Genomic DNA, 15,160 nt, shown 5'->3' with positions numbered 1-15,160 from the left:
ATAACACTCAGCTTACTTTGATCAATGGTGAAGAGAAAGGGCCAGTGACGACTCAGAGGACATTGGCTCTGGGTGGGCTGAGGCCCTGGGGAGGCCCATGGCAGTTGCCAAAGGGGGTGTGTTCAGGAAGAAGGGGAAGGACAGGCAGGTGCTGCCAGTGGTCAGTGTCACTTGGTCTCATTAGACTTACCAAACAGATCGCTGATGGGATTAGATTTCCCGGCAGCTCTAGCTTTCCCCACCACCTGTCATGTCAAATTCTTTCATCTGAAAGGATCAGACCCACTGTGCCTAGTGTGCTGATGTTACCTTGGTTGCAACTCCATTCCCATCAACAGTGGGGTTTAACAAGCAGCCTACAGAGCACAGAACTGGGGTCAGCAAACTACGGCCCATGGGCCACATCCAACCTGCCACCTGTTTTTGTAAATAAACTTTCATTGGCACACAGCCACACCCATTCATGTATGTATTGCCTATGGCTGCTTTTGTGCTGTAACAGTAGAGCTGAATAGTGCAGCAGAGGCCCAGTGATCTGTAAATCTTAAAGTATTGATTACTATCTGGTCCTTTACAGAAAAGGTGGGCCAACGTCTGGTCTAGAGCCTTATCAGCTGCTTGGGAGACAAAGGCCCTCTGCAGACTATGGAAGAATCAGCTGACTCCTTCAGGATGTTTTTATGTCCCTGCGATAAATGAGATTTCACTAATACAACTGAAAAGTAATGCAGACTTAGATAGAATCCCCTTACAATTCAAAGGCCATCTCTTCTTCAGTGTGGATGTGAAAGACAACTGTCCATCTCCTCTGAGGGTGGGTCTGATTCTGGCCTCCCGCTTATTCTGGGGCAGGGAGGAGATGGAAGCAGCTGAAGAGAAAACAAGGCCATTCCATGCATTACTTACTTGGATAATTAGAAGAGCCATCTCTTAAGGACTTTGTGTGCTATAAACTAGGCACCTGCCATACATTATTTTGTGTATTCATTATAACAATCCTGTTAAGTAGTATGAATGTCCACATTTTACAGAAGGGTAAACTAAGGGTGAACTAAGGTCACAGAGTTAGTGAGTGGCCAGGTAGAGATTTATAACCATTTGGCTCCATGTTGTCTGGTGTACATAAGTGCAGTAATTCAACTACCTATGCCTGACTGTTAGAAATATGGTTGACAGAGGCTTAAGTTTGCTCAATCCAAACAAAATAGAGATCTAAGTCATTACTTCTAGAAGTTTGCACTGCAAAATACTATCCTACAAGATACTCATTTAAAAGGTCCAATATGTTTAGAAAACATTGTATACATCACCGCCTTCTTGGAAATATATGAAGCCATTAGCAAGTTATGGACTCCGAGAAATCCTGCAGTAAAGATCCCATTCAACTTTGCTTAATGTTGTGTTCCCAAACACTTTAGCATGGAACCCTTTAACTAACAACATCCCATAAAACTGCTATTCCAGGAGACGCACTTTGGGAACTGTTGAACTACATGATTACGATGATGATGATTGATGATAATGGCTAATATTTATTGAGCAATTGCAACGAGCCAGGAACTGGCCTAAGCACTTACAAGTATTGATTCATTTAACCCTCGCAGGAACCCTATGAGCTCACATGTTATTAATTCCCCACTTGACAGATGAGGAAACTGAGACACAAAGAGGATAAAACAACTTGCCCAAAGTCGCATAGCTAGTGAGTCCCGGAGACCATGAGCTCCTCAAACTCAAGGATCAGGTTTCAGTTCATCTTTGCATAGCCAACACTTAGTATGGTGCCTGGAACAAAGTATGCACCCAGAATGTGACAGTTGAACTGAATTGGAAATGAGATCCTAATAAAAAGAAGTGACTAGAGTGTGTTGAATGGAACATTTAAGATCTTTAGTACTTATACAACGAGGGCACTCCTTCATCAGCTGGGGTTTCTATTTGTTCCACACAAGACCATAGCCTAGGTAATGTTCCTACTACAAAGCATTTTGTATAGAGTAACCATTTTCATATTTTATTTAATAGACCCTATATTTAATGCAGAAATGATAGGAAAATATCAGATAGTGCAGATCCTATTTAGCCACAAGAAATAGTATTTCATTTGAAGGTGCATTAAATTAGGCTTTCTGTCTGGCATAAAATATATTGAGAGAGGCAATACCACATCCATAAGGAAGCACTGCCTTTGTTGGTAGAGTAGATGGATTTTTTTTAAATGCAGTATAATAACAGCTATTGAGAACAGTCAATAGCAGCTTTTTAAATATTACAGACCTAAAAATATATCAAGGTCAAAATTAATAGGTAAAATACGGGTGAATTTTCAGTGTAGATTTGAGGGAGGCCAGGAAGCACTAAGGAAGAAAAATCAACACACTTTCAGCTATAAAAGGAAGAGAATAAAAGGCAGCCTGAGAGACTATGTTTTTGTGTCCTGCAAAATAGAAAGGAAATTTTATGTTTAGCACTTTGACAGCTTCAAATGCAGTGATTAAATGGTATTATTTTTTGTCACTTTAACACAGAGCATTCCGGAATGATAAGTATTATAGTAACAATGTGACCCTTAATGAGGGCTTACTGTGCTGTTTTAAGCATCTTATACGTGTAGCCCTAGGAGGTGAGTACTGTCCCCATTTTACAGATGTGGAAACAGAGGCAGAGAAGTAAAGTAGGTAAAGTAGTTTTCCCCGTGATCCCACACCAGTACAAAATGGATTAAGGATTCAAACTCCACTAATCTGGCTTCACAGCCCATGCCACTAACAGCTATACACACTGGGTAAAAGAGAAGGCTCAAAGGCTCAAGGATGCTCACAGGCCTGGGAGGCAAAATGAATTCTACTACCAATGTCAGGGTACGTACATCAGAAACTCACTAGGTGGACACCAGAGGGCCAAACATGGCAATGCAGAGTTGAATCCTTGCCAATAGGCCCTTCCTTGGTGGTTTGTTCTGTGACAGGTTTCCAGAGGTTGTTATATATCTTACCAGTTAAGAACCCCATCCATTTGAGGCTATGCATTAGTCATGATGGGTAAAGATACGTCCCTCCACCCACTTCCACCACCGGTGTGTGCTAGGATTCCTCACACCACAATCTAACCACATGCATGTCCCTTCAAAATACAGTCGTTTATGAGTAGGTGTATGTATGATGGTGCATCAGACCCCAAGTATTCAGAAACTACCATATGCTGTGCAGTATTCAGGAAAGCCCAGGGAAAAAAAGTTTTAAAGTTCCTTTAGAGAAAGTACAAAAGGCTCCATCTTGATGGAAAGGAAAGATGGAATTTTACGATAAAGCATTGTGCCCACCGTCTCAGTATGGGAGCCACTTGAGAGTTAAACACCAAGCTCTTAAGAGAAATAACAAATTTAGTACTGAGTCAAAACAAATACTAAAATTTTCTCCATAATTGTATTTGTGTTCCAAAATGCCTGCTTCCCCCTCCCCTTATTGTGGGTAACACTTAAGTCAGATGAAACAACCAAAGAATTTGTTTGTTGAGAGGGCATGAGGAGACATAATAGCATACGGACCTTAAAAGATAAATACCCAAGCCTTGGGAAGAACACTTGACAAGAAAAGGATGTTATTTAAAGAAAGATGTATTCTAAACAGATGAGTCAACAAACTCAATTGGATATAAAAATGGAAATTGTTAAATTCCCATCGATGAGCATATCAAAAACTTACACATCAAAAAGCATATCAAAAAACATACACACTGCATTTTTGTAGAAGACCATTTAATTCTCATTTATAAACTTTGACTCCCTTACAAAAATAGCTTCTCCCTTCTCAGTTATACATTACCAGCCTTATATCCTTCCTTAATTGTACCTTACACGAGTCTTTCTTTTCTTTTTGAAGTGAATCATCAGTTGGGGTGAACAGTCACAAAAAGTCTGATTTATTAAGCAAACAGACTGGAAGTTGCTGATGTTAAAACACAAATATGTCTACTTACCTGGATGGCTCTGACATTGGAAACTGGCTGTTTCGACATATCGACAAGGTCTTATCCCTAAAAAAACAGGTAAGAAACTGTTAGAGGTGGCGGCATTCAGATTCTCAATCGTGATAAATTTGAATTTAACTCATGATTCAACTGGGCAGTCACCCCTTTCACTGGCCATATATTCTTTCAGTCTCAGTTTCCGGTTACTTAGAGACTCTCCTTCCTAATGCCTCAGGGAGAGGGAACACTAGAGTGCTGGATAAATCATTCAGGAGGAGAAATGCTGAGATGCCTCTCCCCTGATGCTCATGATAGGCAATCAGAAACTTGAAAGGCGCTATCATCTCCTTCCCTGCCCTCTTGCCCCCCTGCCAAGAACAGCAAAGCAAAGAGGTTGTGGGAATAAAACACCTTTGTTTGGGGCCTCAGAAGCTTTCTGCTTGAAACTGAACTTTTGATCTGAACCGAGTTGTTGCCAGGGCTGCACGTCAGTCCATCGGGACCGCCTCGCCTCTGTCAAACACCCAAAGAGAAATGGCCTGTATCGCATTCTTACTATTGCGATGCTCCCTGCTCGCTGTGCTCGTGTCTGTTCTGCACAGAGACCTGGGGGACATGGGCCGCGTCTCCCTGCTCTGTGCGTCCAGAGCCTGGGCTCTGTAAACCAGGCAACCAGGCAGCTGGCAGGCAAGCCTCGCCTCTGTCTTCTTTTCTTTTAACGAATCAGTCTCAGAAGGCAAATGTGACCATGTCAGATCCCTAAGAGGTAGTAGTGCTTCCTTCCCAAAGGACCTTTGCTTTCTTTCAGTTCATGAGACCTGACTTAGAGCCCAGGGACTAGTGGCCGAGGTTTACTGGGGCTCAGGGAGCAGGGAACAGCCCAGCTCTGTACAAGTGATGTTATAGCTAGGTCTATTAAATGTCGACAGGACGGAGTGAAAAAGTTTGAAATTCAGTGAATTAAAAACACGCTGCTTTTTAAACCCAAATGATAAACTGGGTTGACCAGAGTTTCCTCAGTTGACTGGTGTAAGTGTGTGGGCTCACTGGTGAGTCAGTGAACACCGAGAGCCGTGTTGGCATTTGTTGCACGTCCGGTGTCCTCTGGACTACGTCAGTCAACATCTCTAGGCCCATTTCCTCTTCCTTAAATTTCACCTACTTCACAGGTTGTGGTACGAATCAAAATGACATAAGGTTCCTGAAAATGCCTTGAAAACTGTAAAGCATGGTGCAAATATGTATTGTTTTATTGCCATTGCCCTTAGCTGGAGACTTTTTAGTTCTATACTGGTCTACAGCTCTAAGTACAGAGTAAAAACTGCTGTAGTGATGCCCCACACACTTTAGAGATAAAATTTACGATCTGAGAACTCTGAAAAACTTGCTTTTTTTTCTTTCTGAGGTCTTCAAAGTCTTAGGCTCTATTATACAAAGTTAAACAATTACATAATTTTTTTAAATCTCTGAAATTAGTATACTCAACTATATAGTCCTTGGAGTCACATACATGAAAACAATGGGATTTTTTTTTTTTTACAGTTTCACTTGAATGTTTTGGTAATATACAGATACAGCCTTCATGCATAAGGGTCTAGGTAGAATTATTTTCAATATGGTTAAAAAAATAGGGACTTCCCTGGTGGCGCAGTGCTTAAGAATCCGCCTGCCAATGCAGGGGACACGGGTTCAAGCCCTGGTCCGGGAAGATCCCACATGCCGCAGAGCAGCTAAGCCCGTGCGCCACAACTACTGAGCCTGCGCTCTAGAGCCCATGAGCCACAACTACTGAGCCCGAGTGCCACAACTACTGAAGCCCAGGCACCTGGAGCCCGTGCTCGGCAACAAGAGAAGCCCGTGCACCGCAACGAAGAGTAGCCCCCGCTCACCACAACTAGTGAAAGCCCGAGCACAGCAACGAAGACCCAAAGCAGCCAAAAATAAATAAATTTATAAAAAAATAAATAAATTTATTTTTTTATATGGTTAAAAAGTTAAAAAGCAATAACAAGTTGAACAATTAGGAATCCATTTTTTCTCTATGATATGTTTCAGATAGGTTGCTGTCTTTCCTGCAGTGTCAAAAAGTCAATGAAGGATTTTTAATTTTTGGATCTAGGACACACAGCTCAATTTCAAAAGGAAAAGCTTGGTAGTTTAATTTTTAATGTTTCTATTCCTCAAAAGCTATTAGAAGACATGCAAAGCAATAATTCTCACAGGACTTTAAATATCTCATCATATAGCATTCTCTGTACGTGTACAATTAAAGTTTAACTAATATCACTTGGGAACTTTAAAAAAATTTATTGTATGTCAATTTGAAATGTGGGGATTAGGAATTTCTTTATGTTATTACAATAGCAAGTTGAAATGTGGGAAAAAATCAGGCAGTGAATGATTGTGTTATTTATACCGCATTGACTTTTTTTTAAATTAGGCTGATTTTGTTTTTTCGCTAAAGTCCTGGATTGCTTTGTATTTTGTGGACCTCTCAGCCTAGCGGATGGATATTCCTTGGGCCTTGTATAGCATTGGTATAATCTCATTTGCATACAAATTCCTTCTTAACATATACGTCAGTCTGCGAGACAGACACCTCTAGAAAGTTGGTCAGATCCCAGCTCTCATTCCTTGCAAACGGGCTAGATAACGTTTGTGTAAATCATTTCTGCAGCCGTTCCCGCTGTCCTCATTATTCTCAGAGAAATCAGGGCAAAGCACACTGATGAATAAAAATAGACAGTGTTCCCTGGCTCTTTCCCTGGCCCTGCGTTCACCTCCATTAAGGATGCAGGGTGTAGAATGCACCTTCCTTCTGTATCTGCATGCCTCATCCCAGGACCAAAAAAGAAAGCTATGCCTTAGATGCACAACTCCACTCACACCGGGGCCACAGCTTTTCATCCAAAGAGGTACTCTTTAAAGCACTCTATTACTGTGTCTCCTGGTTCTGGCTACAATTTGAGAACATGGAAAGTTTTACCATTGACTTTTACAAAGCCTATACTACAATGGAAATGCTTGCCGGCTTAGCACAGTTGAGCTTTCCTGGCAGTTCTGCAAGTCAGTGGGGATCTTTAATGGTCCGTATGCTGAGTCATGTACAATATACCTCTGCTGGTATTTGATTGGACAGCATCTAATATCTGACTTCTAAGTAAGACTCTTTCACTTACTAAAAATTTGTCAACATTAATATCGCTAATTTAATAAGCAGGGATTCAGAGGAAAATAAATCAATATATGGAGAGAGGGGGCTTCGTTTGTTCTTTTTAAAGGTCAATTAAGTGGCTACAGCTCAGTCTCACAGGGAATTATCTTCTGTCTGCTGCTAAAAATAATTCCCAAGAAGGGTGTAGAAAGATGTTCAGCTGTCCGAACTAAGTCTATTCAACTCTGCCTGAGATATGCCGAGAGGGAAGAGACACTCAGCATTGCCACGTATCATAATCTGGTGCCCACATAGGGAGAGACAGGGCTGCTGCCCTCTACTCTGCTGGGTATGGGGAACACTGCGATTGAAGTGAGGCTTTCAAAAAGATGGGTCTGGAGTATTAATGGATTTATAGGTTGATAGAACTTTATCACTGAGGCCAAGCCTGGTGCTTAGGGAGAGGAGAAAAGCGTTTTAAACTTGTACTGTGTTAACAGCTCTGGCAATAATTTGCATTTAGGTAAACCAAAGAGCTAGCATTATAGCTTTTCTCTGACCCAAATTCTCCTGATTATTTCTAGGCTTACAGCCCGAATCAGTCTGCAGCTGACTGACTGTAATCCTGGCCATAAGAATCAAAATGATCTCATGTTCAGGGTCACAGTCATCATATCTGGACCATGGAAATTTTCTTAATGTCCCTATCAATGAAAACTACTTTTAGTTCGATATCCTTTCAACCTCCCCGCCCCCCAACAATTTATAAAACAGAAGCAGCAACATCACCAATGAACAGTGAATTTACAAGGAAGCTACACCCACTGGTTACAAGCCTACAAAGTTATAAGTAGCCACTTCAAGTTAGGTAGCAAGGAAATTTCCTTCAGAAAGCCCAGTTGCCTGAGCTGGGTCCTCCTGCTTACCTGCTTTATGTACTTGTTTCCTGCCTGAGGAAAGTTCCAGGCAGCCAGGTGCAAGAATACAAGGCTTCTCAGTGAGTGGAAGGGACGCCCGGTGTCCTCTGAGCTGCGATCTCAGTTCCGATGCTTTTCATGTGGCTGAAATAGCTCAAGTGCTCTGTGCCTCACCCGGTATTGAGAGCTGCTCCTGGCTCGGGGCTGGAGGGGAACTCGGTTTAAGGATAAGTGTTAAAGAGAATTCCTGTCATAGCTCACAGTTGTTCTTCCTAAATATAGAGTTTGATACAAGCCATACGCTGCCTCCAAAAGGCTTGACCGTGCTGAAAGGAGGGCTCAAATGTCAGCCGGAAGGTGGCTCCGGAATCTTACTGCCTTCCTAATCTTCCAGAAGATGCTGGTTGTGTTTTCTCACAACTTCTGAGGGGGCACAGGAAAGTTTGAAAAGTAGGAAAAGTTTCTATCTTTAGCTTTATTACCCAGAGGTGAGAAGACCCAAAGTGTTCAAAAAAAATTGGAGAGAGGCGGCACGGCACCACAAACAGTGTTTGAGTCCTTGCTTGGTCACTGAGGAGCTGAGAAAGTTATTTCATAATCAACACTCAGTCAGATTATGATGAACTACCAGATATCATCCTTTTCGTCGGTCAAAAATGGTCACAGATCAACTGACTCGTGTGGTTCCAGGGCCCAGAGTCCTTACTCTCTCTGCTCTATACCGCCCCTACTCGTGGCAATGACTTTGGCCCTACAGCACATGAGGCAACAGAACAAAACAAAAGAGAAAATATCTATCTTAAGTATGACAAGGGCCAGGACCAGGTATGAGGCAAAACACTTTTTAAAGAGAACACTGCCAAATCCTAAAGCACATGCTCATTATTTTTAACACTACTTTTAATTTTTTTTTTTTTTTTACTTCTCTAGCCTCTAAAACTACCTTTGCATAGAACTCCCCTTCAGTAGAAGGACTAAACAGAGTGGACTCACTTATAATTCATCCAGTGGATGAAAGGGAGGGATGACTGAGTCCCTCACAGCACGGTCAGCTGCTGACCCATCACCAGCAACCAGTCCTCTCGTTATGTGAGGCAAAGAAGCTCCGATCTGTATGAGCCCTTAGAGTCAGATGTGAGTTCCCTGCAACTGAATGCATTCCGAACACTTGATTTCAGGTCAGTAAAGAGAAAACCAACTTTCCAGTAACTTAGGAGGTCAGCAGATAATTGTGCATCATCTCAGTTTGGCGTTCACCATTAAGTTCTGTTCATGTGCTGTTTAAAAGAATTGTGTCTTCAAAATTCAGTTTAGACATTGTACTTTGAGATCATATGGCAGCAAAAGTGAGTTCTTTACACACTGGGGAAGAGATTAGGGTAGGCACCTTAATATTTCTCCAGAGTTTGGCTGCTCCTCTGTGTTCAGAGCCCTTCACCAGACAACAACGAGCCATTTTTGACCCCTGGCCCTGCAGCCAGCCCATACATTTTGCCACAGTCCTTTTGCTCCCACTGACCCCTCAGTAGCTACTGGTGTGGCATATGTTAAGGAAAGTGCTCCTGGCGGCAGTGCCTTGTACACAAGGCTGGCCCAACGTGGACGTAGCTGCCTCTGTGGGAAGAACTGAGGCGAGCTTCATAATCGGGACTTCTGTAGCCATAAGTGACAGAAACGCAAAGTGAACTAGTTTAAGCCCTGAGGAGGTGTGGCAGACACTGTTGATGTCTTTCTCAATATTGCTCTGCCCACCTGAGTTCTGCAGCTATAGACAGTCCGCAGGACACTGTCAGCTTCTCACCTCAAAAACCTGAATCTCTCTGCTTCTCCACATTGGGGCTCTCTCCATCTCCAAGGCAGGCTGCCTGGGTGTGCTGCAGGCATGACCCAGAAGTGCCAGGGAGCAGACACCCCTAGGGACAAATCTCAGCCAGTAGGGATGGAAGTCGGTGATAAACGCCCCACCTCCCCATCCTCTGGTGGAATGACTGTGAGATATGGTCCAGTTTCCAGAGGTCCCCAGCAGGACTGAGCTTCAGTTGCCCACAGCAGGAAACAACTTGCTCATTATTACACCCTTATTGGTTTTTTCCTTTCTCTCTCTCACTTCCCCACTCCCTCACTTACGTTCTCTGGGATCATCACCCAAATACACCACCAATCAAACAAGATCAAGTCCTTGTCTCCATGTCTGGATTTGATGCAACCCAAACCAAGACAAGGGGGTTCACTGGGAAAGCTTCATAGTGTGGCAGGAAAGGCATGGGGTGCAGGTGGGCCTCAGAACTAACCAGAACCAAGAACTCAGACCTCACTAGAGAGTGCCAAATCTATTTCTCCCACTCCAGTTTTTAAAATCCCAGGGTTCTGATTGCCCCATCCTGAGTCAATCACCAAACTCCTGGCCAGGTCACCTAGCATACAGGAGGCCATTGGGGTGCACACCTATGGAGGAGGTCCTTCCCAGAGAGGGGAATAGTTGTGACCTGAACAGCCCTCCCAACTGAGGTCCCCAAAAAGCACTAAGAAGCCAAGTGCTTTTCCGTGATCTACTCTTGTCACCCCATCAGTTTAAGGCCTTGTATAACAGAGAAAGCCCCGGGCACACACCAACACATAACTGCATTGGTGGGCAACAATTAACTGGGCCTGAGGTGACAGGCACAAGATGAGTCCATGTCTTATTGGGGAAACTGAAATGGGAGAAGAAGGAATAAGAAAGCATCTTTAAATATGAGAAATGGAGAACTAGACAGTACTGGGCATTGAGGGGACAGCTTGAGACCTTTGGGAATATTTCACTGGAGATCATGAAAGAGGGGCAGCATTGGGGGTTGTTGACAAAAACCAAATTCACTTAAGTCATTTCTACCTGCATGCCTTCATCCCTCCTCCACGGCAGTCAAACAGCAGGAGGATATCTAAGAACACCTTAGGTCTATATAGCCCTTGTGGAGTTGCAAAGCATTTTCATTTGTAGTTATTACATATTTCATTTAGCCCTCCCAACTACACTGTGGGTTAAGTGGTATTATTCCCATTGTATAGATCAGTAAGTCGAGGCTCAGAGTGTTAATTCAGAGCCAGTTATCCCAGCTTTTTGACTCCCATATTTAGTGTTCTCACCTGTTACACCAAAGTCCTCAAGGAAGCACACTCACATGCACGCTCCCACATAAGCACTATGCACATGGTATCAGGTAGGATGCATTTAGTTGCAAGTAACAGAATACCTGACTAGCAGTGGCTCAATCAATAAAGTCATTTAACCATCTCACAAACGTAGAAACCTGAAGTGAGGTAGTTCCAGATTGGTTCAGAAATTTTATGAAGTCAAAAAGACCCAGGCAACTTCCAGTTCTTCTACTCTGCCACTCTCTACAAGTCAGCTTTTCATCCTCATGCTTCTTACCTCATGTTCTCAAAATGGCTTCCACAGCTCCAAGAATCAGGATCTTTCACTAGCATCCAAACAATACAGAATGGCAGTGATGGTGGGAAAAGTGGCTCTCCTCTTGTCAGGGAGGAAACTCTCCCAAAGCCCCAGCAGACCTCCCCTTACATCTCGTTGGCTGGAACTGGGTCTCATGGCTGCAAAGGAGGCTAAGAAAATAAATAAGTAGTGGAGGGTGAATGGAGTAGAAATGATTAGCTAAGCTCAAATATCTCATATAAAATCAGGATGCTCTTAGCAATGAAGACGAAAGAGAATGGTAGTTGTGTAGAAAAGATACACACATACATATAGAGTTTTATAGTGGAAAATGTGCTTTCACACACAGAATCTCATTTAATCCTTACCACTTTGTGAAGCAGATGTTGTTTTTATTTATCTCCATTTTATAAATGACAAATCATCCTGAAAAAGGTAAACTCACGTGCCTAACAAATGTCCAAGTCAAAACCCAAATCTAAGTCTTCAGGGTCCAAATTCCATGGGTTTCCCCTTGTTCCTCTACATACAAGCCAACAGAGAGAGCCAAGCTGCTCAAACCATTGCCCAGTCCCTCAATGCTCTCGTGGGTAAGACTCCTATCATGTACCCCAAATTACAGGCTTCTTTCAGGTTCCTCTTTGCTCAGTTCTTCTCTATCCTGGGCCCACCTACAGTTTGGGCAAAGAGGAAAATAAATCATAATGTGAACATTTTTAAATGAATTAACAGATAACTATTTGTACCATTATGTGTAAACATGTAACCTCTCCCCACAAAACAAACAAACAAAAAACAACAACAAAAAACTGTGTAGGCTAACAGAGAGAAGAAAATATTAGCAAATGAAGAATGATTAGCTAGGAAAAAAGAATTATGAAAAAGAAACTAGCTATGACCTTTGAAAACACTCTTATTTTCCCATAGCGTTCACTTCTGTGTTCAATTTAAATTTTTGACCCCATAACTATGAACAAATCAATGCTTGTTTTTCATGCAGGAGAGCAGGTGACAAGGCTGGTCCCCTGAGGTACATACTATGTGATGACTTCCTTCCTTACCTGACTGTGTGAGCCAAGCCACTTCTCTCCTTAGCCCCTGTCGTATGCCATGATGCAGTGGCCATGCTCCTGTCTCCTTCCTTGGAACTTAGCTTTCTTCCACGAATACCCACAGAGAGGAAAAATTGTTTTTCTAAGAAGTAATGTGCAGAGTTATAACTCTACCCATAGGAAAAAATCTTTTATATAATTATGCAAAAGAATTTAGCATCTCCTTGTCTACAGACTTCTCATTTCAAAAAGAGACCTCTGTTTCACATTTGTACAGCTCAAGAGCTTTTTTTCCCCAAATATTTTCCTTGCCCAAATAAAGGGGCTATCTAGCCTCAGAGGTGAATTCAGACTTCCATCTCCAAAAGCACAGTATCTGCTCCTCTGTCCTCAGAAAAATTGCACTCCCAGCTTTTAGCTAAGTCATCCTTTCCCATGAGAATACTATTTCACTCATTTATTCATACATTCATTCATCACGTGCCATCATTGTATCAAGTGCCTACTATGATCCAGGCATAGCACTAGAAGCAGAGGGTTTAAAAATGAGTAAGATATAGCTCTGTGTTCCAGAAGCCTGTTCACCATGGCCTGGTCAAGGAGACAAACAAGTAAATAACGCGTGGTTATTGGACTTATGTGCTATACACAAACTGTTACAGGAACTCCGAAGAAGGTGCCCCTAACTCTCCCACGATGCTGAGGGCTTTACAGAGAAGGAATGTTTGCACTCAATGTCCTGCGCTTCTACTAAATGCCAGCACTGTCCTATCCCCACCATCCCTGGGGAGAAAGCAGTGAATAAGCATATGTTCCTGCCTTCAGAGCTTACAACAGGGAGTGGGTAGTGGACAAAGCTGAGTAAACAAATAAACAAGATAAATCCTGTTAAGTCATATGAAAACAGGGACTTCCCTAGTGGCGCAGTGGTTAAGAATCCGCCTGCCAATGCAGGGAACATGGGTTCGAGCCCTGGTCCCGGAAGATCCCACATGCCGCGGAGCAGCTAAGCCCGTGTGCCACAGCTACTGAATGAAGCCCGCACACCTAGAGCCCCTGCTCTGCAACAAGAGGAGCCACCGCAATGAGAAGCCCGCGCACCACAACAAAGAGTAGCCCCCGCTGGCTGCAACTAGAGAAAGCGCGCACACAGCAGCGAAGACCCAACACAGCCAAAACTAATGATAAATAAGTAAATAAAAAGTAATATGAAAACAAACGATGGGAATTCCCTGACGGTCCAGTGGTTAGAACTCAGAAAAACAAAAACAAAACACAAAGACTGAAGAGAAACTGGGACAGAGGGGGAGTGGCAGGAGATGCATCTCTGCAAGAAGAACTGAGATGGATAGAGTGAGAAAAGAACACTTCAGGCAGAGGAAACTGCATGTGCAAAGGCCCTGAGATGGGAAAGTATGTCCTCAGAACTCGCAGAAAAACAATGCAGCCTAAACATGGAGAAGAGTGGCATGACATGAGGTGAGAAAGGCAGAGGCTGGCTGGGCCTTTGTAGGCCATTTTGGCAAGAGATGCTGGTTTTCTTCTCAGTGTAGTGGGACTCCTTGGAAGGTTTTAAGCAATAGAGTTGCCTGGTTTGAGCTTTGATGAGCTCACTGTCACTGCCATGTGGAGAATGGACTGTAATAGAATAAGCAAGGAGGAGCGTAGAATGTTTAAAAGGTTAGAGATGATGTTGACCTGCACAAAGGTGTTGGCAATGGAGATAAAGACAAGAAGAGAGGTTCAAAGTGTATTTTGGTAATAGAGTCAAATGTGTGTCCTTGCCAAGGGATTGGATGCAGGACGGTGGAGAAGAGGAATGGAGGGTGTCTCTTAAGTTTCAGACTTGGGTCATGTGGCATGAAGGAACGTGGTCCCTGGGCAAGGAGCAAAGGTAGCAGTGACAATAATGAGATCCACATCTAAAGCACTCGACACAGGGCCTGGCACATAGCGAAGTCTTAAGATGAGGCATGAAGATTTAAAAGCTACTGTTGACTCAGAGAGAAGAGCTTCAGTGGATTGAGGGGATGCTTCAAAAACCAGGTTACACCATGAAGGCTTGAGGCAGCAAGTGGGCCTATCTCTTCTAGACCCTTGATGAATAGTAGATAAAAAGGATAGTGCCTGGGTTTGGAGATTTCCAATATGGAGAGAAGTTTTTTGGCTATATCTTATTTCAGTCTGAATAATATTTAAACATGTTTAGAAGCCAAGGTGCAGAAGTTGATAAAGGTCAAGAGGAGGTCATTGTCAAGCAAGGTCCATAGAGGTAGGAACAAATGTTTTTCCCACTGTGGAGGAGCTGAGGTGGAAGGCTGAGGCCGAAAAGTTTGTAAGAGGGTCTGTGGGGTTGGAGGAGGCAGAATGGGGAGAACAGAGGCCACCTGATGGCTGGCCTCAACTTTCTAAGGGTCTTGAAGAGGAAACCAGGTGTAGTGAACAAAGAGCTGGAAGTACTGCCCAGCAGTGTGGAGGGTCCAGTTGAGGTTGGAAACCTTGCCACCTCAGAGGTAGCTGTTCCATCAACATGGTGACTGCTTTGCAGGGGTGTTGGTTCTAAAGAACACATATCTTCCATTGGGTTCCCCCAGAAGCAGATCTTGAAATCAGGATTTGTGTACAAGTGATTTAT

At 43.2% G+C, this 15,160-nt stretch overlaps 1 protein-coding gene across 1 annotated transcript in view; it reads right to left on the bottom strand.

Annotated features, from left to right (window-relative positions):
- SMPX (small muscle protein X-linked) overlaps positions 1-8,249 on the bottom strand; it is a 52,470-nt gene extending 44,221 nt beyond the window's left edge. Inside the window, exons 1-2 of the mRNA XM_060137025.1 lie at positions 8,050-8,249; positions 3,979-4,035 (exon numbers count right to left, since the gene is read on the bottom strand). Of these exons, the coding sequence (XP_059993008.1) occupies positions 3,979-4,017 (39 nt within the window). The 5' untranslated portion in view covers positions 4,018-4,035; positions 8,050-8,249. The remainder of the gene's footprint in view (positions 1-3,978; positions 4,036-8,049) is intronic.
- Positions 8,250-15,160: the final 6,911 nt, after the last annotated feature.

Source organism: Lagenorhynchus albirostris, chromosome X (assembly GCF_949774975.1).
Source record: "Lagenorhynchus albirostris chromosome X, mLagAlb1.1, whole genome shotgun sequence".
In the NCBI taxonomy this organism is placed as follows: Eukaryota; Metazoa; Chordata; class Mammalia; order Artiodactyla; family Delphinidae; genus Lagenorhynchus; species Lagenorhynchus albirostris.
The sequence above is the reverse complement of the archived record's forward strand: the minus strand, read 5'-3'. Positions and strand labels throughout refer to the sequence as shown.